The sequence below is a fragment of the Lichenostomus cassidix genome, chromosome 9 (genome assembly GCF_008360975.1).
Source record: "Lichenostomus cassidix isolate B80296 chromosome 9, HeHo_3.0, whole genome shotgun sequence".
NCBI lineage: Eukaryota > Metazoa > Chordata > Aves > Passeriformes > Meliphagidae > Lichenostomus > Lichenostomus cassidix.
This window is the reverse complement of record NC_139490.1, coordinates 7,719,547-7,744,602: the sequence shown is the minus strand read 5'-3', so window position 1 is coordinate 7,744,602 and position 25,056 is coordinate 7,719,547. Positions and strand designations below refer to the sequence as shown.

At 38.3% G+C, this 25,056-nt stretch overlaps 1 protein-coding gene across 2 annotated transcripts; it reads left to right on the top strand.

The window, feature by feature from the left end:
- Positions 1 to 18,071, top strand: MCCC1 (methylcrotonyl-CoA carboxylase subunit 1). 2 transcript variants are annotated; one of them, XM_085069124.1, is made up of 19 exons: positions 1 to 98; positions 1,105 to 1,151; positions 2,157 to 2,296; positions 2,708 to 2,803; positions 2,960 to 3,081; positions 4,069 to 4,216; positions 5,022 to 5,143; positions 6,264 to 6,375; positions 6,704 to 6,785; positions 7,582 to 7,709; positions 8,628 to 8,811; positions 9,335 to 9,444; positions 10,711 to 10,927; positions 11,639 to 11,725; positions 12,292 to 12,341; positions 14,272 to 14,409; positions 15,268 to 15,375; positions 16,348 to 16,419; positions 17,940 to 18,071. In XM_085069124.1, exons 1-19 carry the CDS (start codon positions 49 to 51, stop codon positions 18,057 to 18,059), a joined length of 2,133 nt encoding a protein of 710 aa, XP_084925250.1. In that variant the 5' UTR covers positions 1 to 48; the 3' UTR covers positions 18,060 to 18,071. The 2 variants fall into 2 exon arrangements, with proteins under 2 accessions (XP_084925250.1, XP_084925251.1); XM_085069125.1 differs by lacking the exons at positions 14,272 to 14,409; positions 15,268 to 15,375; positions 16,348 to 16,419; positions 17,940 to 18,071 and adding an exon at positions 12,680 to 14,235.
- The last annotated feature ends 6,985 nt before the right edge of the window (positions 18,072 to 25,056 follow it).

Below are 25,056 nucleotides of genomic sequence, written 5' to 3'. Positions count from 1 at the left end.
CTCCGCCCCTCCCGCCCCCTCAGGGCTGTCCCGCCCGCGCTGCCCGACATGGCGCTGGCCGAGCGGTGCCGCGGCTGCCTCGGGGCGCTGCGCCGGCTGTGAGTGCGGGCCGGGGACCCGAGCGGCCCGGGAGCGGGCAGGGGAGCCGGGCCGGGGGCGGCCGAGAGTGCGGGCCGGGGGCGGCCTTGGTGCCCGGGGGAGCTGCTCGGAGCGAGCCGGAGCCCGCTGCCCGGGCAGGAAAGGGGCTCCGAGGGGGATGCAGGAAGGCCGGGCGGCTCTGTGGGAAAGAAGAGCAAATAAACCCTCCCGGGGGCTTTAGGGAGTCGTGGCAGCTGCCGCAGGTCCCGTGGAGCTGCCCGGGGGAGCGGCTGGCCATGCCAGCTGTGTGTACATTGTTCGGGACACGCACAGCTCCTCGTCCCGCGGTTATAATCAGCTGTAGTTGGGTGGTGCCGAGGGTGCCCCGTGTCTTTGGTCCGATAACGCCTAAAAAATGCTGGACTTGATCCAGAATTCCGGCACTGATTTACATACTAATTAAAGCAGTGCCAGGAGTTTGCTTTCACAGTTCTATCCAGCCTCTTCACCTCCGGTATCTCATTTAGTTAGCATGAATCATTTGAAGTTTAACTTTCCATTCCTGATAGACTCCGTAGCTCTTTCACATTGTTTTGTCTTCCACCTTTGCTCTACAGAAACAGCTCCTGTCGCCTTTTAAAGCTTTTCTGTTTTGTGGTTGTTCAAGTCTTCTTTCCCAAATACTTCACAAGTATTTGCCTCACTGTAATAAATGCAAGTTGTTGGCTGTTCTGCCCACCAAAAAGAGTTTTCTTTCTTGTTTGAGAAACCCTTTGATTATTTCTGTTTGAATGATACTAAAAAAGCAAGGGGATAATTTTTGTTGTGTCCAAATGAAAGTACTTAAGGAGAAGTCTGGTGAAGTTTGAACAACTTTCCTTGTTGTGCCTGAATATGTTCTGTGTAAATGGATGTATCAGAATTTTCAGTGCGGTCTCAGCACTGCCCTTCTCTCACCTGAAAATAGATCAGTTGTCACTTCTTCATATGCCCTTGTAACGCTTCTGTCTGTTTATAATTGCACAGGCAATGGAACCAAGTACGAATATTTGTGAAAAGGGCCTCAACGATAGGTATGAAATTTAACTCCTTTGGCTACTAGCTTAATGCTGTGTAATGTGGATGGTTTTACGGCCAGTTTTAGACTACCAGTTACTGAAAGACTGCAGGGTTTTTGAATATTCAGTATCTTCACAGTTTTTGAGAACAGTAACCTGTAGCTAACCTAACAGAAATCATCCTTAATGTTTAAACAGCAGTTTGTATAATTTTATCCATCATATTTAGGTATATGGAACTTAGTGAAAACTATTTTTGAGATGTTTTCCTCTGAGTTCTTTTCAGATACAAATGTTGCAAAGTCTGTGAGAATTGTTTTATAAGTACAGTGGTATTTAAGCAATAAATGAAGGAGAGTAAAGGTGTTTAGCAAGATGATTTAAACTCAGTCTGTTGTCCTGTTATCTAAAAAGTTATGTTTGAGAATTCAGAGATCTTTTTTCATTTTATTGTTTAGTTTTAAGCTATTTAGTTCTGGCTGAGAAGTCTCTGGCAGTGCTGGCCTTATACTGCTACCAAGTCGTGGCTGCTGTCATGAGACTTTGTCCCACCTTGTAAGTTACTGCGGAAAAAAACCAAAGCAACAAAAACTTGATACTTTGTTATCTCTTTGTGACTGTGTATCAAGAGGGAACAGTGCTCTTCCAAAATTGTCAATCATTTCTGTTGTGAGGCACACAACACAGACTGGATTGTTTCCTAGTTAGTCCAGAAAGCACAAATATAAGCACAAATCAACTGTTATGTAGAAGTAAGGGGTTTTTTTTATGGTTAGAATATATTTTTTGGATTCTAAAAATGAAAAAAAAAAAGCTTAAACATACTGTTGCATAAGGACTCCAGGGAAAAACCCCAAGCGTTGCATGGGAATGCTTTTGGGTGAAATGTGTTTTCTCATTATTGGAAGAAAAGCATCTACTTTATAAATAATGTAAAAGAAATCAGAATTTAAAAATTGCTTTGTTTCCAGGAATGTTTTTGTGGATTGGTTTCTTACTGTGCTTCATCCTTTCAAACAGGAGGTCACAGCATAGGGAAGATCCTTATTGCAAACCGAGGAGAAATCGCCTGCAGGGTGATGCGAACAGCCAAGAAAATGGGGGTGAAGTCTGTGGCAGTTTACAGTGAAGCAGACAGGAATTCCATGCATGTAGCAATGGTGAAGTATATTCCTTAACTTTGTGATTGATGTTCATCCACAACAGTATTTGTCATTGATATATTCTATGTGAAAGCAGGTTTGGGTGCTGATGCAGTTGATTTTCATTTCTGTAGAGGTACTGCCAAGTTTTCCTTGAATGGATGAAAAGTTTGCCTGGTGTCTGTCTCAACACCTGACGGCTTATTAGGAGGTGCATTCAAGTTTGACTCTCTAACTCTGGACAGCCAGAGGTTAGAGAATAGACTCTCATTTTAGGAAAAAAGTCCCAATGTGTTTCACCCAGTTGAGCCTCTCCATGAGGAAAGGCAGTGATTTAAACTGCAGTCTGATCAGTTATGTAATTAGCTCAGAAACTCAGTTAAATTTGCTAATATGCAGTCTCTGTTGTATATATTTTTTATAAAACAGGCAGATGAAGCATATTGCATTGGTCCACCACCCTCACAGCAGAGTTACTTGGCCATGGACAAAATACTGCAGGTGGCCAAGGTCTCAGCAGCACAGGTAAGTAGATGAGACCTTAAATTTTCTGTTACTTCCATGTCTTTAGTTCTTTTTTTTTTTGCTCATCTTGCTTTTCCTTAATGCTCTACTGAATTTCCTGAATTTTCTAAGCTAAATTGATACAAAAAATAGGCTGGTAACATTATTCTATTTTAGGCTATTCATCCAGGTTATGGTTTCCTCTCAGAAAACACAGAGTTTGCAGAGCTGTGCAAGCAACATGGAATCATCTTCATAGGTCCACCTTCATCTGCTATCAGAGATATGGGTATTAAGAGGTATCTGTTTCTAATTTGTTACTTGGTTATGCAATTTACAGGTTGGCAAAGCTGATTTTGTTAACAAATAGCCAGTTGCTCTGTAATTGCTTTGTTCTGTCAATTTTCATTGTATTTCTATGGTTTTCTTCAAAGGAATAAATTCGAGGTTCATAGATTCCTATAGAGATGTAAACGGTCAAGATTGTTCAGTTGTTGATATTTTAGTAATTAGATAAGTAATGATTCTACTTTTCCAGAATTGAGGCAAAGAGTGTAATACAGGTAAAGGTTCAGCAGTTATTTTGGATGTCTTGTATATTGGTCAAAAGAGCAGTGGAAAAGAAACACCAAATCATCAGGGTTATTGTGCCTCATGTAAAATGGGGTGACAAGTTCAGTTCATCACAGAGGATATTATTCTTAGCTACTTAGATCAAAGAAGTGCTTTTAAGGTATGAAGTATAAATCAAAAATATGGAAATGAAGTTATTACTGACACAGGAGCTATAAAATAGTAGTTAGAGAGAATTAATTTTTTTATCACCTCATAATGTGATAGTAAATTGCCTCAGTAATTTAACAAGCTTTGCATGCATTTTGGAGGTTAGAGTTGTTATGCTGGAGTGTTTTATGGGTGGTGTGAATGCAGCCTGTTTAATGAAAAGAGTTTTGCCCTTGTACAACTTTCAATGTAGTTTTGACAGGATGCGGCGTTTTAGTCTGAAAACACTAGGTTTTGGCCTCTATAATGTGGAAAGAACAGTAAAACTGAAATGTAATCCTGCTTCCATGTGGAGAGCTTGGAGAAACAAAAATCCCTGTTTGAAGCATGTGCTGAATTACAGTCCAATCCTGTGTAGCCCACCCATGCAAGTAGTCCTGTTGAGGTCTACTGTGAAGCTATTTTCATGAAGAGAATTAACACTGGGGACTTTATACAGGTTTGGAGCTTAAAGTAAGACAAAATATAATTATCATTCTAAATATAAAACTGTTCTGTCAAAGCACTTCCAAAGCTATAATGTCTGCTGCTGGCGTTCCTGTTGTTGAAGGTTATCATGGAGAAGATCAGTCTGATGAATGTCTAAAGGACCATGCCAGGAGAATTGGATACCCAGTAATGATTAAAGCTGTCCGTGGGGGTGGAGGGAAGGTAAGGAATTAATCTGTTCATCACATGCTGTAAAGCTGTCATGTCTCAGCATCTGTAACTTGATATTCTAAAAGAAATCTGAAAACAAAAACTGGAAATGTACCTTTTGTTAAAATTTATTATTAATGTCCGTCCTAGCGCTATGAAATCTCATTTCCCTTTGATGTGCAGAAGATGAGTAGCTGGAATAAACTGGGAGAGTTTTGCTTATTTCAGTGGATCTCCAGTAATTCACATAAGCAGAAATGTTGTGCTGTGGATTTGTGCAAAATTAGATGACTTTAAATTGCTACTCTGTGATAGCTTCTGTGACTTCTTTTGCTAACAGTTTTAAGTGTTGCATAAGAAGTGATTAGAAATACCATTGTAAGTATTTTGTGTTTAGGGACTTTTTAATGACTGGTAAACTCCCAGTCTAAATGTGATTTTGCTGTGAAATAAATGTCTGTAAAAATTAAATATAGAGAATTTTAGTTATTTCCAAAATAGCAATATTTGTTCTGTAATAAAAAGTTTTTCTCTGCCAACCTTGGAAAATTCCTATTATATTTGATAACAAAATTGAATTTTGTGCTCACACATATCAGTGGAATGATAGTATCTATTTTTACACTTCTTATAGCACTTTCAGTGGGACTTAGTCGGATTATCTTACTGGAAGCTCATACACAATTTTTCCTGAAGTCTATGACAGGAGGAAAAAGTGTTATTTTTTAGCTCTTTTCTCACGGTTTGTGTGTAACAAGGATTTTAATTTTGTTCTGTATTTTTAGACATTTAGATCAGCTTTTTCCCTGTATTTTAGGGCATGAGAATTGCTCATTCAGAAAAGGAGTTTCTGGACCAACTAGAATCAGCAAGGAGAGAAGCAAAGAAGTCTTTCAATGATGATGCAATGCTGATTGAGAAATTCGTAGATAATCCAAGGTAAGAAATAGATGTTTCAATATAAACACTGTAATGCTTATTCTACTGTTAAATAAACATAATTGGTTTAATAGTAGCATGAAAATTTGTCTTGTATGTTTGATTTGCACTATGGAAGTTTTTAATTTGGTCAAAATTGTTTATAATATATTGAATTTCTTGTAGTGGCTTTGTTTTGAATGACAGGAATTAAAATACTACTGCTTGGGAGACATGGCAGTGAGTAAGCTTTCTAAAATTGATTTACATTTAGAAAAAAAACCTCTCTATAATTTTTAAAACTATAGACCTGAGTCAAACTGTGATGGTGTTTCTGCTGCCCTCAGGTGTCCTAAACCAGTTATTTAATCTTCCTCTATTTTGATATTTCAAGCAGAAGTGAAAATCTTAGCTTAGTTCATGCCTGGCCCATGAAACTGAACTAATTTATTTTTTATAAAGAACTACTCACAGGGGTCTGTTTGATACTCTTGTATTTTCCATCTGTTTTTCCTTGAAGCATCACTGCAAGGAAAACATTTTTTTCTAAAGAATCTGAGGGTCTGCTTATGCTGTCAGGTGGGCATGAGAAAAAACTTATTCCTGGGGAATTTCTTTTGCCAGCATCAGGGGATTGTCAGAATGTATTTTTATTTTTTTTTGTCAGTATTTTTATTAGTTTTTTAATAGATTAAAGTTCTGCCACCTGATAGTTGTCCTTTGAAATAGTGTTTTGAAGTAAACAATGTTATTCCTGAGCCAGGGCTGCTGCAGTCTCTTGTGAATTGCCACACAGTAAGTTATAAGGCAAATAATCATTATCTAATTAATAGTGATTTTACTTTTATTGCAATAACTGAAAAAGAGATAGCAGCCTTCAAATATATGCTTATCCTGCAACCTGTGAGATTTCACTGCAGTCATTGGTATTAGGAATCCTGTTTCATTTAGGAGCTTGAGTAGGTTTAAAACAGTTGAAATTCTGCATAGTAGCAGCCTCACTTCTATTCACTTCTAAATTTTTGGCATTTTTTTGAGGGCAGAGACTTAAACCTATAAGAAATCCTACTGAAGTGTGCAAGTTTAAAGTCTGATTGGGGCTTTGTTGAAATACATTAAAACATTTATTTTTATGGAACAGGCATGTTGAAGTCCAAGTATTTGGTGACCAGCATGGCAATGCAGTGTATTTGTTTGAAAGAGACTGCAGTGTGCAGAGGAGACATCAGAAAATCATTGAAGAAGCACCAGGGGTGAGCAGAGAGTTGTTGTTAATATTTTTTCTGAACTGACATGTTTTTAAAGTAACTGCTATCCCCCATGGGATGTATGTAGTGGGTAACAATTCATTTGTGATTCTCAGACCTGTTTTAGTTTTGCTCCAGAACATGTTCTAATTGAAAAGAGCTACATTCTTTGGGAAGATGATTCTCAAGGAAATATTATGTAGATTTCAAGTGTAACATAGAATAGGGTTTCACTGCAGTTATTAAATACTGTGAAATAGTCATGCATACCAAATTTATTATCACCAAATACAACAATAGTTTGTCATCTTTTTATTATTATTATGATTTACAGCCAGGAATTAGTCCAGAGGTTCGAAGGAGGCTTGGAGAAGCTGCTGTCAAAGCAGCTAAAGCAGTGAATTACGTGGGAGCAGGTAAGTCTGGGGAGTTGCAGCTTTTAACTTAATGAGACTTTAAGTCTCAAGCAAATGGCATCTGACTGTTTTAGAGCGTGACACACATCCCCCAATTTTTTTGAGGTTTAAGCAAGTAATCATGTAGTTAATTCTGATGTAATTACAGATTGAAATTAGCAGACCTGAGCTCAAGATCAGTGGCAGCAGAAGGATAAAAAGAAAAAATTTCAGAGCAGGTAGTTTGATCAACTCAATTGTTGTTGCAAAGTGAGCATTATGAATTAGTAAGTTTGAGCAGAGCAAGGAGGAAGTATTTTCTCTTTTAGCATACAAAGGATAATACTTTATATGCAAACAGTAAAGCCTTTAAAAGAAAAACACAACTCGCTCTAAAGTCCACATCATTTCCCATATGAAAAATAACCTCCTAAAATTGTTTGTTACTTTGTTTTCTCACTGCTTTCTTTGGATGTTTGTTTAAAAAAAATTACACAGCCTATGAATATTCAGAATACTTTTAAACAGTCTTGATGTGCTTTTTAAAGTGCGAATGAAATGCAGTTCTTACTGTAGAGAATGGCTACTAAACAACACAGGTTATGTAAATGTCCAAGGAAACAACCTCTCTGTTTTCAGACCTCAATTTTGTGACTCTTTTAGATAACTTGTGTAGAATTTAATGAAATTCAGTGTGTCTGATTTGGAAATTATAGTCTTACCTTGGCATAAATGAATTAAGTGTCTTAGGTGTCTTTTCCATAAACGGATACCTAAGATGCTCTTTGGTGAAGTGTCCTTGTGTTAAATACCTCAGGAACAGTCGAATTTATTATGGACTCTCAACATAATTTTTACTTCATGGAGATGAACACCAGGCTGCAAGTAGAACACCCAGTTACAGAGATGATCACTGGAACAGACTTGGTGGAATGGCAACTTAGGGTGAGTGTTATTTGATTTTACACGTGGAGTTCCTCCTGAGTGCTCTGTGACACTGCCTGAGAGGCCAGATGGGTTTCCAGATCCTCATCTCCTGCTTAGCTGACAGGGTAGGGTTTCCTTTGCTCCACAGGAACATCTCACATTGCTGTATTGGATGCAGAGCATTGTGTAGGTGCTCTGAATTTCAACCAGTCTTCCCCCAGCTGTGTAGAGAGAAAACATTTTTTAAAGTGTATTTAGAGACATTACAGAGAGTGTGGGAAGTAGGAGGGAGTAGTGCACTGATCTTTCCCTTGCTATGCTGAAAATTTAAAAAAAACTTTAATTCAAATGTATCTGTGGCCCAAAAATCATTCCTGGATCAGGCCATAGGAGGAAAAAATCTTTACAAAAACATGTCTGGTGTTATACCAGTATAGCCACATTCTGAAATAAATGTACAGTGGGGTGGACTGGAGCAGGAGATTTCCTCACTCACCCAGTTTGCAGAGATTACTCACACATTTGGATGGTCACAGGAAGTTTTGGATTTTGGGGAACTTGAAAACCTAAATTCTGGTTGGATAAATCCAGAAGTGAGGACAGCAGCTTAAGTAGTGTGAGCTTAAGGGTGGGGTAGTATTTAGTGTAATCAGAAAGAAAATTAAAATGGCAAATGCTGATGCAAAAAGAAGGAACATTTGTCTTCCTGATCTGGGAATGGAGCATTGAATGCTGAGTGAGAGCAGGGATCAAATAACATTGGAAGGAAGAGAGAGAAGGTGGAAAGGTTCAGTGGTCTTGGCACTTCTTTTCTTCTTGTGCTTTTTTTTATCTGCTTTCTAGTTGTTTATGTTTAGAAGAAAGATATTAAATATTTCATAAATCAGCACTCCAAAATACTGATCCTGCATTAAAGAAAAAAACTATTGTTTTCAGGTTGCAGCAGGAGAGAAGATTCCTCTAATGCAGGAAGACATCCTGCTCCAGGGCCATGCATTTGAAGCTCGAATATATGCTGAAGACCCTAATAATAACTTTATGCCAGGAGCTGGGCCACTGTTGCACTTGTCAACCCCCCCAGCAGATCGTTTCACCAGGATAGAGACTGGAGTCAGGCAAGGTAAAACCAAAGGCAGTGATGTAAGAAGAAATAATTAACATCAAGATCTTTCCTTTGTAAGCATTTCCCTCTTTGGCCTCAATAAGTTTGTCTAAAAGAGTGTTGTTATAACGACAAATCTCTACAGAATTATTCTTTCTTGTGATTTTCCATGTAGTTTTGGTCAATCACTGAGTATTTTATTTCCCTCTTCCTTACCTGTACCTCAATTAATGTTCATTGGCTCATGGTGATGATATTTTCCTCACTATTTAGCAATCCTGCATTCTGATTGCAATAAAGAAATTTCAATTTGAGTAATGTTACCTTTACAAAATTTATAAAAATCTGTCCTGAAGTTGTCCTTGAACTTGAAATGCCAGGTCACATCCCCATGTTCTTCAACAACTTTAATCTTGAGAGAAATGTGGCCATGAGTTGTGCCCAAGTAGGATGCCATGTGGTGTCCAGTACTTTGCATTACCAACCTTCATAGCTATTTAGTTTCATGTTACAGCATTTTTATTTTATTTACACATTTTAGGTGATGAGGTTTCTGTGCACTATGACCCCATGATTGCAAAGCTGGTTGTTTGGGCTGAGGACCGACAGGCAGCTCTCAGAAAGCTGCGCTACAGTTTGCACCAGTATAATGTAAGTGGGAGGAACCCAGTGGGATTTCACAGCTTGGGCATAAAATACTGCAGTAAAACAAAAGTGCTTTCCAAGAGGGAGAATTGCCACTATCATTTCAAATTCATTAGTTGTTTGCAGAAGTTGTATTTTTTCCTAATTTGCAAACTGTTTTCATTGGTGGAGTGAGAAAAATAAGAGTGAAGTCTAGTTTTACAAATAGATTTTTAAGTCTGTGGTATCTTCAATTGGATGATGCATCTGGGACTTTGTAGAACAGTAAGGCTAAACTACCTTTTCAATTGTAGTGTGAGCTTTCTCAGACTTAAAGTGTTTCTTAGGTGCAATTTGTGTGAGATAATGTTTGCTTGTAATTTTTAATTTATAAAAAGAACTAAATTTTTAGACTATACGTGTGGTAAAGAAATATGCTGTCAGTTCTTTTTAAGAAACATTCCATTTTTCCCCTATGAAAACTACAGGTATTATATCTGTTTTCAAAAGCGGAATTCAGAAGGTTTGGCTTGAGGTGAGACTGAATATTACTTGTGCAGAATTAATTTACACTTTTAAATCAACAGCATGAACGTAACTGAGGTACTGAAAATGTTGGGCCCCTTAATGTTTTAATTAAAAGTGAAATTTACTGTAAGGGAAAGAGGATTCTCTTGATTTTTTTCTGGAATTTTCTTCGTTCTGTCAGTAAATGTTGACAGCGTAACATGGTTACCACTTTCACTGGTTTCTCTGAAATAATGGTGTTGTTTCAGTAGGTATTTTGCAATAAAGGAAATGGATAGTATATAGTAGATTTAAAAGTCCTTCTTCCCACTTGTTACTATTAAAAGATGAAATATGGGATACTGAAACTATTGTAAATCATATTTAATAAGAAGCACTTGTCAAGTTAGAAATGTTCTTTTAAATACTCAGAGCATGGTTTTCCAAAGGAGTAGGTTTTTTTCTGAAATTACTTTCTATTATTTACTATTGCTGAGAAACTTGTCTCAACTTCACAGTAGACAAAGGCAGCATTTAGAAAACAGTGCTTTTGAGAAAGCAGCTCTTGGGTTTTTGGTTTTTGTTTGGTTTTAATTTTTTGTCTTTTTACAGTTAATGGTTTAATTGATAATAAAACAGACAAGTTGAATGAATTACATTTTATTGATAAACTTTGTTTCAATGGTGCTACGTGAAAAAAATATTAATCTTTTATCTGTGCATAAGTTGAGCAGGAAGCTGCACATTCATAACTCAATTTGGCAATATGCTTCTGTTTCTTTACAGATTGTAGGATTAAGCACTAATATTGATTTCTTACTGAGCCTGTCAGGACACCCACAGTTTGAGGCTGGAAATGTGCACACTAATTTCATTCCTCAACACCATGATGAACTATTTCCAACCAAAAAGGCAACTCCACATGAAGTTGTGTGTCAGGCAGCTCTAGGGCTCATACTGAAAGAGAAAATGCTAACAGATGCTTTTAGAGATCAGTCAGATGGTAAGGATCGTTGTTTTATTTTGTGAGCTCATGTGCAATTATTTCATTTACATGTTCTTTCTTTGCCCTACTTTGTGGCTGCTCAGGGTTCTGTGTTCTGGCATCTCCCAGGTGTTTACACACAGAGCAGACTAACTTTTGTTAAGGGACAGATTATGGGATGTATCACCACTGTAACGTCCAGAGTACTTCCCAAAGCACTTCAGACAGGCACTGTCTGAAAGACCTTGGGATTCATGGTCAGTGACAGTGGGAGCTCTTTGCTCTTGATAAGCACAAACAGTGACCTTCTGCCTCTGTTATTCCCCTGTTGGCCCAAGGTCTTCAGTCAGAAAATTGACTCTGCTCAGAGGGGGAGAGCAGTGGGGTTTAATGGAACCTTCACCTGAAGGTTAATCAGAACCTGCTGTGGTGTAGTTGAATTCCCATGCTCTCTGGTCCTTTTCGAGGCTGTGTTAATGGAAAATAGCCAAAGCCCTTCTTTAGTGTCATGTTGTCTGTAGGTTACACAGCATCAGTTTATTCAGTGTTAGAGATCGAGAGATTATCACTCGCAGGGACTGCAGTGGTTCCCCAAATTTTATGTGCAATATAAATACATAAATATGATGATAGTAACAGTAGGACAGTGATTTTAAGGTGTAAGTTCTAAGTGTTGTGTTTTGCCAAAGCAGAATGAAAATAATGTACCCTGTGTATTTTGTCTTTTAGATAAATTCTCGCCATTTGCATCCAGCACTGGTAGAAGAATAAATATGTGTTACACTAGAAAACTGTCTCTGCTGGATGGGGAAAACAGTAAGTTAATAAAGAAGTGTGTGAAGTGAAAGGAGGTACTTGATGGATAAAGTTATTTTAATTGGTGCTTGAAAATTCAGGCTAAGAAACAGCAAATAGAAGCAGTATGAGTTTTATGCAGTGTAACCTGGGAATTCACAGACTTGTATGTTTAATCCACACTTAGATCTTGAGGACATGTGAACCAAATTCAAATTACTACTAATGTTCATTTAAATTAATGTGGTTGAGTTTTTAAAAAGAGCTGAGTGCTAGTGACTATTTCAAACTTCATTTTGGTGCCAAAGTGCTCAGTACTTTCACCCCTCACTAAGTTGTTTTCTGTCTGGATAACTTAATACAGATTTCAGAACATAATTTCAGGTGGTCATCTTTGAAAGAAAAATTGTCTGGAATTCAGTATGAAATCTGCAGTGTGTAATAAGCTAATATGAAAAGAGTTGTTTTTTTCTTAGTGTTTTTATGTCTCATTTTTATCAATAAAGACTTAATATTGTTTATGTCATCATTCTCTAAATACTATAATTAAATCTACTCACAAATGCATATTTTGTTTTATTGGACAGTTGTGGATGTAGCTATAAGTTACAATCAAGATGGGTCATACAAAATGCAGGTACAAGTATAATTTTTTCAGATATTTCATTAGATAAGAGTCCTTTTTTTGTAGATGTCTCTTAGTATTGTTACTAAGGTTGCTTGGTGATTACAGATACAAGATTCTATTTTTAGTTTGCTTGTAGCCATTGCTATAAACTGTTACTTTGACCTGAAATTATCTTTGCTGGATTGGCAAGGAAGAGTTATTAAAATGCTTCTGAAAATAAGGCTAAAAAGTATTTGTATTTTCAGTATTTAAAGGTCTTATTCTTTATTTTCCGTGTTCATTTTTTTCTTTCTAAAACATGGGAAGTTAGATTTAAATCTGCATTTAAAAAGCCTTTTTTTCCACAGGACTCCTGCTTTATTCTGTGCGTGAGACTGGATCTCCTGTGGGATAAATAAAAGCTTTCTAGAGCATTATCTGCAAGATAACATTTTATTTTGAAGATGGAAATTGGAGAGTGATTACCAAATGAGATGAGGAATCTTCTGGTTAGATAATTGAATGATACCCCATAGAATTGGCTTCTTTGTCCATGCTATAGAGCTCCTATAGTGTACAGCTCAGGATGCCTTAGATGTAGATAATTTTATGTGCACATTGAGAGTCTCCACTTGTGGCTTAAGGGGCTTGTGTTTGGCTGGCTGTTGAATATCCTTCTTGCATCACCTGTAGCTGAATGGTTTTTCCCCTCTGATTTGGCGCCCAGAATGAATGCATACTCAGGAATGCAGTCTCTCTGTAGTTCTGCTTCTTGTTTTAATATTCAGAAAAATAGAATTAAGAGAAGTATTTATTAACTGGATATAAGTATTTATGAACTGATCAGACTGTATGGAGATGAGTGTACTAGAAAAATTACTGTGCTTTCAAGGGTATAAACATATTTTGGGTGACTCAAACCTTTACCTAGGGAAGAAGGAGGAGTGGGGGTTGACATGGAATGGAGAGAAGCTGGAGATAAGGAATGTAAAGACATAATTGGGAGCTAATTATGAGCAGGACAGTGCCTCTGGAGTGTTACAGAATCTGTCCTGAGGCAAATCAACCAGAGCAGGTGGCTGGGCCATCAAACTGGCAGGCACTCAGTGCTCAGAAAACCAGTTTTCTGCTCAGGGATCAGTGTCAGATCAACAGGATGATTTCAATGTGTGTTTTCAGTGGAAAAATAATTTGCAACTATATAAATGAAGACTTGAGTTGTACTTCTACTTGTACCATCCTGAAAGACCAGCAAGTCTCTGATTCTGTGCTCAGTGATGTCAGACTCAGAAGTAAACATATCAGTAAAATGTAATGCACTTCTGTTTCTGTTCCTGCAGTCTCTGTGTGCTGCAGTTGTACAGGTGCAGTTTCCACTGATGCAGATGAAGGGTTACTCATAAATAAATGACCTTTCTACTTGGTCTTTCTTTTGCAGTTTTGGTGTCTCATTGACACTATTTCCATTACTGCTCTGCTCCTTTGTAGCTTTAGTGAATATGTTGCAGTTCTTGTCTTGTGAGCTTCTAAGACAGAGGAAGTCACCTCTCTGTTAGAAAACATTGTGGAATATGATGTCAGCTGAACAGTATGGATTCTTCAGCTTGAAGAAAGTCAAGATGCTAGGAAAAATTAAAAATACTGGATTTTAATACCATCACTAAACTGAATATTCTGGGGTGGTTTTCTTTGGTTTTTTTTGAGAAATAGTATCTCTTTGTTAAAGATAAAAGTTGTCCTGGGTGAACATATTAGACAATTTGCTGAGCTGTTTGTACTGGATACAGAACAGTCCCTTAACTGAAAAATAAAGGATACATAAGATTTAAAAAAATATATATTTTTTTAATACCAGAACTGTCTATGCAGAATCACAGGTTATAAGGGGACAAATACTGTCTTTTGGTTTATTGTTCATGAAGGGTTAACCTTTGTCCTTATAAAAGCATTTAACTTTCAGATTCAAGACAAAACGTTCCTGATTTCTGGAGAGATCTTGAAAGAAGGTGATTCACTTTACTTGAGGTCTTCAGTAGATGGAACAGTGTCTAAATCCAAGTTGGTCATTTTGGACAACACCATTTATCTTTTCTTCCCGGTAAAGTTTCTTTCTTTATTATAACAAGTTTAAAATTTCAGAATTTTATCCATGTAAATGAAAAATATAAATTGAAATAGAATGAGAAAGAGAATCAGAATTTCAGTTTCTTACTTTGACCTATTATGTTTTGATACTTGTTGGATTTATGGTCAGTGAGAAAATGAATTACTTTTATAAAGGTAAAATACAATTGGTGAATCAGATTTGGAAATGATGATTTAGGAGGGGGGAGCACAAAGTATTAAAATTGTCAGGTATTTACATTTGTAATGTATAGAACATTAGCAAGTACAATAATTTAGGGCATGGGATGAATGGGGGATAGAATGAGTCTTTGAGAAACTCTGGGAAGCAACTCTGAGAGGACTTAAGGGACTTTGAATAATGGTGAGAATTTTTGACTAAATTTAGCACTGAATTAATTTTATTGTAAATTGTGAAGCTCTCACTGGTAGTGCTTGGCAATGAAGATGCCAATGTGTCTCTTGCAGGCAACCTGCCTGCCCCCTCTGCAAACAGCCTTTATGCATTTTCCAAAACCTTCTGCACTGTTGCACGAAGAAGGAAGGTGCAAATTTGGGGTTTGTACAAAGATCCACGTGGAGGTGCTTTGTCACAGGGGTTGTGCCTTCCTTGCTGGTCCTTAGCAACAGCAGGTGTGGATTCCAAGGCATCAGACATTGGCAAAGCAGTGACCATGGCCATCCTTCTGGGGCCCTCACCCCAGGGTCTGCCACCCTCAGAGCTGACTGGTTTGCCTAAGGCTGGATCTATTCTTTCCCTGTGTGTCTGCCCATATACTGGTGCTATTATTTCATGTTGTTAACTCACCTGTCCTGGATTTTCTTTCTGTAGGAAGGCAGTGCTCAGATTGGCCTCCCTGTGCCCAAATACTTGTCTGCAGTGAGTTCAGGGGCAGAGCAAAGTGGTGCTGTGGCGCCCATGACAGGCACAGTGGAAAAGGTAATTATAACAATGTGGATGGGAAATGAATTCTCCAATATATCCAAGTTCACTCTGCCAGAAATGGTGCTTCTGTAATGCCAGGAAAGAATTGGGGCCAAAAATGTCAGTGCTGTGTGACTTCTGATTGGAAAAAGCCCTGTTTACTCTGAGTTTTCAGCAGCCACCCAGGACTTTTTAAGGCTTCCAGACTTCTTTCTCTAGAGCTCAAGAAGATCTGAGCTAATGCTACTGATTAACTATTTTTTTCTTCATCCTAATTACTTCCTAAGTCAAAGCTCTCTGATGTGTTACAGGCTGTTTGATTCATTTTCATCTAACAAAAGAGTGAGATGCAAGAGGCAGTTGCAAAAATATACTCAGAAATGCCTTTTTTGTTAAGCTGTGTGTTTGTTTCTTTTTCTTTTGCTCACAAAGTCTAGTGTATTCTCTGTACAGTAACAAAGTTCCAACAGGAGAATTTAGTGGTTGAAGGATTTAACCACTAATAAAAAGGCATGAAGGGTGGAGTACATGGAATGTTGATCTCTGACATACTGAATGAACACTCCAAATCAGAGTAATTGTTGAAAAACGAGGTGGCTTCTGCCATCTTCTTTCTGGATGTTGTTTTAAAGAGCTTAGGGATTGGCTCCAGGAAGAATTCCTCCAAGTAGAATTGCTGAAGCCCTGAAAGAGTAGAATATACATCATCTCTTCTAGTGTTTCTTCTTTGACAGGTAAATGGCTTCCTGGTTTTCCTGTCAGCTGATCCTGAACCTCTTTCTGTAGACTCTGACTTCCCTTGAAGAGATCTTATCTAGAACTATTCCCTATCTAGAGAACTAAGATACCCAGATCAATAAAAATGAAGATATGAGGCTGTTTTGCAAAACCACACTCTGTGGATTGTGTTAGTCAAGATCCAGCTGATGATTTTGAATGGTATAGACATAAGTGACTTTTTTCCCCCAATTTTCTCCTGAATTGCAGGTGTTTGTGAAGGCAGGGGATAAGGTTCAGATTGGAGACCCTCTAATGGTTATGATAGCTATGAAAATGGAGGTAAGTGACATATAAAGGTTTTAATTACTGAGCAAATAAAAATCTGATCAAAATTTAATTATTTTTGGTTGCATTATTGAATTATAGTGTGGAGTGCAGCTTGCAGATGTCTGTATCACTTCATCTGCTGTAAAGTGAGTTTTGTGTCTGACTAGATTTCAGAGGATTATATTTGCTGTTACTTTACTAACAAATGATGATTATATAATCCATGGTATTCTGCAGCTGTTTTAACATGCATTTGGGTGGTGTTGTCAGGCCTTCTGTCCTCTCCTCTCCTTTGACTTTTCCAGCAGAAAACTGTCTTGGTGTATCTCTTGCTCCCTGGTTGTGATACAGGCACATGGATGTCTGCAGCTACTTCAGGCTGAGATTTAGCTAATGGGGAGTTTGTATGCACAGGAGTCTTCTTGTGTATAATCTTTTTATTATTATTTACATAAAGTTTTATGAGGAGCACACAAAAGATTCTGTGTAATTACCCACACAGCATTCAGAGGACTGGCATTTTGGCTGTTTTACCTGGTCACAGTGCTTGGCTGTGGCTCAGATTGCTTAAATTACAGTTTTTGTAGCCTGAACTGGTTTGGTTTTACTATTAGTTTAAAATAAACCTCAGTTTGTGGCAGCAGAGCTAATACTGTTGAGAAAATCTGCCTTTCCCATATCATATTCTTTTTTAAATTACACTCAAATTCCATGAAATAAAACTGTGTGCACTAAAAATCCTACACCCCTAATGCTTTGCAGTTGGATGCTAAATGTGTTTGTGCCTCTTCAGCTGGTATCTCAGACTGACATTATCTGAGTTATTTTTTAAGGTTACTGAATTATAAAATGTAAAATTTAAATAGCACATTATTGTTTAAATGAGTCCCTGCTTAGAAGTGAGGATTTAATATCTGATATTAAATGTTTTGATATCAGACTAACCCTTTGTAGAAAACTACCCAGAAGCAAAGCTACAATGTAAAACTAACCTGGTACAATAACAAGCAGACCAGTTTGGGGTTGGTATGTAAGCATGCTGTTCCTTTACTGTAATTAGTAGCTGTATTTGTATTTCATCTGCATTTGCCAAATATCTACTCAGTAAAGACCCCTATTGGCCAGAAAACAGAAATATCTTTAGTAAATCTGCAGATTTCTCTTAAGGGAACAAATCTGCTCTCTGATTAACATTTTGGATTAAAACTGTATTATTTCTGTTTGGTATTTATTACAACAACAAAAAATATTAGTGAGGTAAAACATTGTTCAGCTGTTTTATACTTCAAAATACAACTTTATATAGCATTTTTCTCCCCAGTATACTTATGAAATATTAGTGAGAAAATAAAACTTGAAAATAGACTAGGATAATGTTTAAAAGAGGGTTTAAAGTAAAAACACATCAGACGAAGGAATTAAATGTGTTTGATTCTAATTGCACCAAGGAGTAATATTAGCATTTGCTGGAGAGAAAGAGGAGGAAAACCCCCAAGTTGTCTGCTATTCACTCCTGCTGTGTTTCTGTGCAGCACACCATAAGGGCTCCCCAGGCAGGAGTGATAAAAAAGGTGAATTTCCAAGAAGGTGCCCAGGCCAACAGACATGCTCCACTTGTTGAATTCATGGATGAAGAAACAGAGTCAAAATAAAATTCAAGGAAGGTGCATTTTATTTTTTCTACTTTGCTGATTTCCGCCCAGAAGAAGATTTGTTCATATTTTCAGCAAACTGTTTTGTACGACGGATTGGGGGATTGGTTTCCTCTGCACTTCCTGCATAGTTTGACTGTAAATTATGCTGACTTCACTGAATTTTATATATCACTATACTGTAATTGTATTTATAACTTGTGGACCTATGTGATTGTTGTCCAGTGGTTGTTTGCCTGTGGAAAGGCATTAGGCTGGAAGAAGATGTGGAATTCTGAAAGGATCAGAGAGGTTAATAAGGACTATAAGGTACAGACAGGTTGAGTTCTTCTGCCTACTTATTCACAGCTGCCTTTTTGCCCTTAAATATGAGGGGATTTATGTGAAGGAAGTCTGAAAGACAATTGTTTTGTTTTCTGGCAAAATTCCTGTTTGTGGCTTATGTTTTTGCCTTAATAGGGAATTTAGGATTGTTCCTTAGGCCAGAATCCCTCTCCATCATTTCTGGTGCATCTCTTTTTCCTGTTTACCTCAATGAGTTGTGAAAATCTGCATTTCAAAAATTATTTTAATATACCTCAAAATCTCTGGTACAAAGCATTTTGCAAATACATTTGCTACACTAATCAAAGTTGGAATGTACTGCTTTCCAAAAATACCATTTGAACTTTAAACATGAACTAGTACACCTAGAAAGTGTGCCAAAACACAATACTGACTTTAAAATTTTCATTACTGTTACCATATTGTTCATTTTCTAGTGTATTTCTTATTAGCTGGAATGAAGTACATCAAAGTCTTTATAACAACATGAAATGTTACTCAGAATAATAGATCTTTTGTTTATGCAGTGTTTCAGAAGGGAAAATTGGTAGGTTTTCGGATATGCAAAGAAAATAATTCTCAGACTGATGATTTGTCATAAATGTATTTTAACTTACTTAAAAAGCACCTTAGAGAAACAAGAAAAGGGAAAGAAAAAATGTTTTAATTGTTGCAAACTTTGAAAGTCTTTTCACCTTTCAGTTAATGTGAAGTTCTGTTACCATGTGAAGTTTTGATTGCTAATTAAATTCAATAATCTGGTTTATACTGCAGAAAGAAACAAATCAGATGCTGCAGTGATCCCAAACCTGTAGTTAAATCTGTGCAAATGGATCCTTACCTGAAATCTCATTTCTGAATCAATATACAGTATCATGGGGAATTCTCTGAGCTGCTTCTATAATTGTGCAGCCTTGTCTGCAATGCAGAAAAAAATGGTAAAAAAGCAATGGCTCTGGATGGTCTGTGTATTAAAAGCTCATTTTAATACTTTTCAGTTTTCCTTCTAATCCCTTGGCCACCTAGCAAATAAACCCCAGTGATCATCTTGCAGAATATTGCCACAGTGATTTTTATTTCCTGCCAAATAAAAATGAAGCAGAAGTTTGACTGTTTGTTTTGATTTTTCTCCATTTTGTTCTTTCCTTGGTTGCTTCTGTTCATGCATTAGATTAGAGGGTTTAAGCAGCTGTTTCTGTATCATCTGATGCTGATGAGCACAATCTGCAGATCACATTTAGGAGGCAGTAATCCCGACAGTCGTGATGGGGTTTCACTGCAGGTAAGGTGAGGGACTTGTTTTATCCAAAATCTCCATATAGAAACATGAGCTCAGCCCTGAACAGACTCAGCAGCTTGGCATTTATTTTTTTTCTCTCTCTGTGACACTGCTGTGTTTCTAGACCTACTTTGCTGCACTGAATCTGTACCAAAACATTAAAACTCCCAGCAGGAGGTTCTCTGCCCGCTCAGTCTGCACAGCTTGGCTGCACACAGCCAGTGCAGCAAAACACGTTCCCTGGGAGCTGACAAAATGTCCTCCCTGAGGAGCCAAGGGAGACAAGTAATCTCACCAGTGTTCATTTCCCCTCACTTCTCAAAAATTAGCTGTAAGGTTTTTATCTCTATAGGTTTCTACTGAGATTGGTTTTGCAAATAGTGATGGTTTTGTTTATTTAAGCAAAATCTCTTGTAGAAGTAGCTGTCACAGTTTGCACACTTGAAATGTTTTACTGCAATGTGTTTTAATTGAGCTTGGAGATGCTACGTTATTAAAAGTAGGTTGTTCCCGTGCTAGTATTTTAATTTACAAAATATTCATGAATCTTCAGTTTATTACAAATAAATTCTTACGTTATAAATGTAACTTGGTAAGAGCCCTAGGATAATAACATAGCTGTTACTGTTAGACTAAGTGGTAGACTAAGAAAGAAATTTTAATTTTTAAAATGCAGTATTTTAGCATTTGGGCTAAAAGGATAATCTCTGCTACTGATTTATTATCAATGTACCTTTCCAAATAGTGCTGTAGTTCTGAAACAACAGTCACAGATGTTACAGGAACAATGAATCTAAACTAATTCTAATTGTAATGATTTTCTCTTGCTGCCAGAGGGGAGAGGGGGCTGTGTCACAGGATATATAATTCAGGCACAGCTGGTCTGCAGGAAAGAATGAGGGTGTTGGTGTTCCAGACTTGAGCTTCTGTGAGACAGGATCAGGGAGGAACACTCCTTGTGAGCACTGGTCAGCTTCAGTCAGGTATGGATCATCCTGCCCAGCAGTGTGAATGGTGCCAGAGCACAATGAGAGCCCTGTATAAACTTCAGTTATCCCCTGTGGGGATATCACTCTCCTGCACTCTCCAGCTGCTGCCAATTCCTGGGGTGTATCCAGGGAAGATCTCTGGTCTTCCCTGGTGTGGAGCCTCAATCCATGCTGGACCAGCAACTGAGATGTGGGGAGTGGAAAGCAGGAGAGCAGGGCACTGTTCTTATTTCAGCCACTGACTCACTGGGACTTCAGGCAAGTCACTTGGTAGATACTTGTGTTTCCTCCTATTTAATGAAGTTGATGGCAATCAAAACACTGCAAAATTTGTGGCCATAGTGATTTATAAATAATTTTCTATGCTCATTGGGAAAGTTGTAATTTCAGATGTTGACTAATTGTACTTGTAAGGGGTTTTTTTTAACCTTTTATGCAGCAGATATCAATACCACAGAGTTATAGCGTTTCCAGTGTGCATTGTATCCTAACAATTTATACCAGTTAGTTACCAGAAAATCTTAGCTTCAAGTCTTCATTCTGATTAAAAAATGAATATTCAAGTGACTTTTGGCAGGACTTTTAAAATTTAGTCAGTGGTAGGGGAAAATCTGGGCACACAACTATTTTATTGAAGCAACTTGCACCTGTTTCAAAGAACATATCACCCAGTGCACTATCACAGGTATATTCATTTCTGTTTTTAATCCTTTTTGAGCAGATCAGGAATTGTCTGTTCTGTTTGTAAAAAGCTCAGCAGTGCTGAGTAGAATATGTTTACTGAACAATCAATGGCAATTGATTAAGTTCTGAACTACCAGCTTTTATACAAAGTATATTCTCAACAGATACTTCAACTTCTTGTACAGTTACGTTCCAAATATAGATTTTTACACACAAATGCCTCACAGGTAAGTATCACTTAGTACCTCTAAAATACCAGGGCATAGCCTTCTGCATAAGAATTCCATTTGGAAAATAATGTATACTACTGTATTAAAAAAATCAATATTGTAGAAATTGGTAACTGAAACCTTGATATTATTTTTATGTAAAGCGATTGAATTTCTTGGAAGAGAACCTGGATTCTAAAAGCAATTTTGAGACTTTTGATATTCTATTAAAATAATACAGTTGATAATACAGTGAATGAATGTTAAAACAAACATGGATGTTCTGGTTGAATACACCATATTTGTTATTACAGCAGTAATTAGTAAAACACATCTGGAGTCCTGCTGGGTTTTAAAATCATAATGGTAGCTGGATTTTAGCTTTAATCTGTGTCCTGGTTTCAGCTGGGAGTTAACTTTCTTCATAGTATCTGGTACAGGGCTGTGTTTTGGAGTGAGAGAGAGAATAATGTTGGTAGCAGACTGATGTTTTAGTTGTTGCTGAGTCCTGCTTACTTAAAGGCAAGGGTTTTCCGGTTTCCCATGCTCTGCCAGTGGGCAGGTGTACAAGGAGCTGGGAGGGAGCTTGGCTGGGACAGCTCACCCAAACTGGCCAAAGAGACATTTCATACCATGGAACACTGTGCCAAGCATAGGCATGGGGGAAGTTGGCCAGGAGCCACTGACTGCTGCCTGGGGACATTCTGGGCACCAGTCAGAGTGGGTTGAGCAACTGTGATGTGCATCACTTGTCTCTACTGGGTTTTATTTCTTACTCTCTTTTTGTTGTCTTGTTTTTCATTGCAGTTGTAGTTTTATTATTTATCACATTTTATTTCAATTATTAAATTGTTTTTACTTCAACCAATGGGTTTTACCCTTTTTTCCCCATCCTCCTGCCCATCCCAGCAGGAAGTGGGGGTGGTGAATGAGCAATTGCATGGTACATGATTGCTGCATGGAGTTAAACTATGACTGACCTTTTTGGTTCCCAATGTGGGGCACAAAGGGTGGAGATAACAACAGATCTGACCAGAATGTGTAAAACAGATTTGTTGCAAGCATTCATTATATTAATTTAATAGTCACTGGTCGCAGTGTTGATTTGTTTGTTCTCAGAGTTGTTGTGCTTGTTCTCAGGTTTGTCATGCAATGACTTGGTGTCCAAGTTCCCTTTGTGCTGTTTATCACCTCTGGGGGCTGGGCTAAGGTTGATTCTGTTGTACTTTATTACACTGGCTTATGATATCATAGAATTGCTGGTTGTGAAACAAAGGAAAAACAATCACAAATGAGGCTTCTTTCAGGAAAATTGCTGCTCCAGTTTCCAGTGGGCAGTTCCTCACACAGAAGAGCTAATCTTACTCCTGATCCTATGGAAAAAACTCCAAATCCATTTTCACAAGAAGCAGAGAATCCCAAGAGCAGCACTAGAGGGGCCCTGCCCAGCCCCGTGGAGGAGAGGGCCAATCAGGTTTTTGGGACTTCGTGGATCAGATGGCCTAGCACATCAGAGCCACAGGAGTGTAAGGCTCTAGCAGATACCTGTGCCCAGTGTATCCTAATGCCATCAAGCTGTAAAGGGGCAGATCCCATTTTCCTTTGTTCCCTATCCCACAGCATGTGAGCAGCTGTGTGGTACTCAGCTGCCAGCTGGGGTTAAACCAGCTGACAGACTGTTTTCTTTATAAACAGTTCTGATGCCACAGCAAAGCTCCAAAAAGTGTCTGGTGAAAAAGGCTGGTGAAAAAGCCTTGCAGTCTGTTGCCTTTTAGGTGTCCTGGAAAGTCTCACATCATTCAGGCCTGCCAGGGTATGGTGGAGTACAAGAACTTTTCAGATTTTCTTAGGCTTTCTGACCTGACTTCACTTCCTTTGTCACATAAGGCTGTCCTGCTCCCTCCCACAGATACAGTCACATGGAAAATGGCTCCTAACAGTGCTTTGGACTGAGTGTAGTAATTGGTTAACCTCTTGTGTAATGCAGGAAGGGTGAAAAACTTAATAGAAGGTGAACACCCTTCCCTGCAACCTATTAACAACGATCTCTCGATATTGGCACTGTGTCACTGTGGCTTAAATTGCTCAGACACCTATAGGAGGACTCACACTGTTTACTTCCTCTGCACTTCTTTCAGTGTGGAAAAAAACCATTATGGGCTGTTAGAGACATTCCAGTTGTATCAGTTGAACAGCACAACAGGAGCAGACCATTTGGTCTGTACCTGTGGATGTCTACAGAGTGATATTAAATCTCCTTGTGCAGGATAGTTCATGGGACTTTGTTCTCTCTTAAACATGGTGGCAGTTTGCAGGCAAAGGGCCATGGTTGTAATCACCCTATGGCTATTCCATCAGTGTACCATGATTTGGTGGTTTCACTTTCTAGAACACGAAGCAGCTGATAAAAAGATGAGGAGGTCAGAAAGACATGTCCAGGCCCAGCTGTCCCAGGTTATTGTTATCCTTCATAAAGCTTTGGGCCTCTTCCTCAGAAAGTGCTCTAAGTGGAAGTTCTCAGCAAGGGGATTACACTAAATGGATTCTGCTTTGACCGAACATGAGACTTATTTGTCTGCTCAAGAAGAGAGCTCAGGTCAGTGTAAACCAGCTCAGTGTTCTATTCAGTTACACACTTGACACAGTTGGATTTAAAAAAAAATAAAAAAAAATCACTGCCTTATTCTCCTGGGGCTCACATGAGAAGATAAAACATCATTGGCTCCCACAACAAAACAAGGCAAGTGTGTCAGCCTTAAAATAAATTAAACAAGTCATCATGTTACCGTGGTCACAGTGATTCTGCTGCGTGCACATTGCACAATGAAATTTCCTTCTCTGTATCACTGAGTGCACGTGTCATGTTCCCAGGCAGCAGAGCTGGGTATCCCTGCTCTGCCCTGGGGCTCCATCCTGCACAGAGCTGTACAAAAGGGAACATGTAACAAGCCCGACTCGGGCAATTTACCCTGAATATGTACAAATACAATTTTTGGTGGTCTCAGGGTGCCTCTTGCATTATAAAGCATCTGGTTTTGCTCAGAAATGGTGAGGGTGAGATCAGACAGCACACACATATCATGCAAGTGCCCATCTCCATCTGCAGGCAGGCTCAGGTGTGTGGATCTGGATGGAATTAGGGCAATCTGGCTGTGTCCTGAGGTGTGTCCCTGCCCATTGCAGTGAGCCATGTTTAGAGAAGCTAACTCGCTCTAGTCAGGCCATGGTGGCCAAGAGCTCTGGGTGAGGTAACTTCACACTCACCAATTCAGCCATATCCATGGAAGCACTCTGGAAACCAGTACAGAAAACCATACTGCAGCTCCCACTGAAATCAGTAACACTAGACTTAAATAGCAGCAGGAAGCCACTCCTTTTCTCAGGTACAATTTCACCTTAGGAGTGATCTTAAATTGGAAAAAAACCTCACAAGAAGTAGTATGCATGCTGTGAATAGCAGCAACCTGCATTTTATTTCTTTTTTAAATTTCACTTGCATATCACTGAATCAT

Excerpts from the sequence above, each read along its gene's own strand:
- MCCC1 (XM_085069124.1), top strand. The coding sequence starts at position 49 with ATGGCGCTGGCCGAGCGGTGCCGCGGCTGCCTCGGGGCGCTGCGCCGG. Across the intron at positions 3,082-4,068 it reads AGAGATATGGGTATTAAGAG|CACTTCCAAAGCTATAATGT; the intron begins GTATCTGTTTCT and ends GTTCTGTCAAAG. Across the intron at positions 15,376-16,347 it reads TGACAGGCACAGTGGAAAAG|GTGTTTGTGAAGGCAGGGGA; the intron begins GTAATTATAACA and ends CCTGAATTGCAG.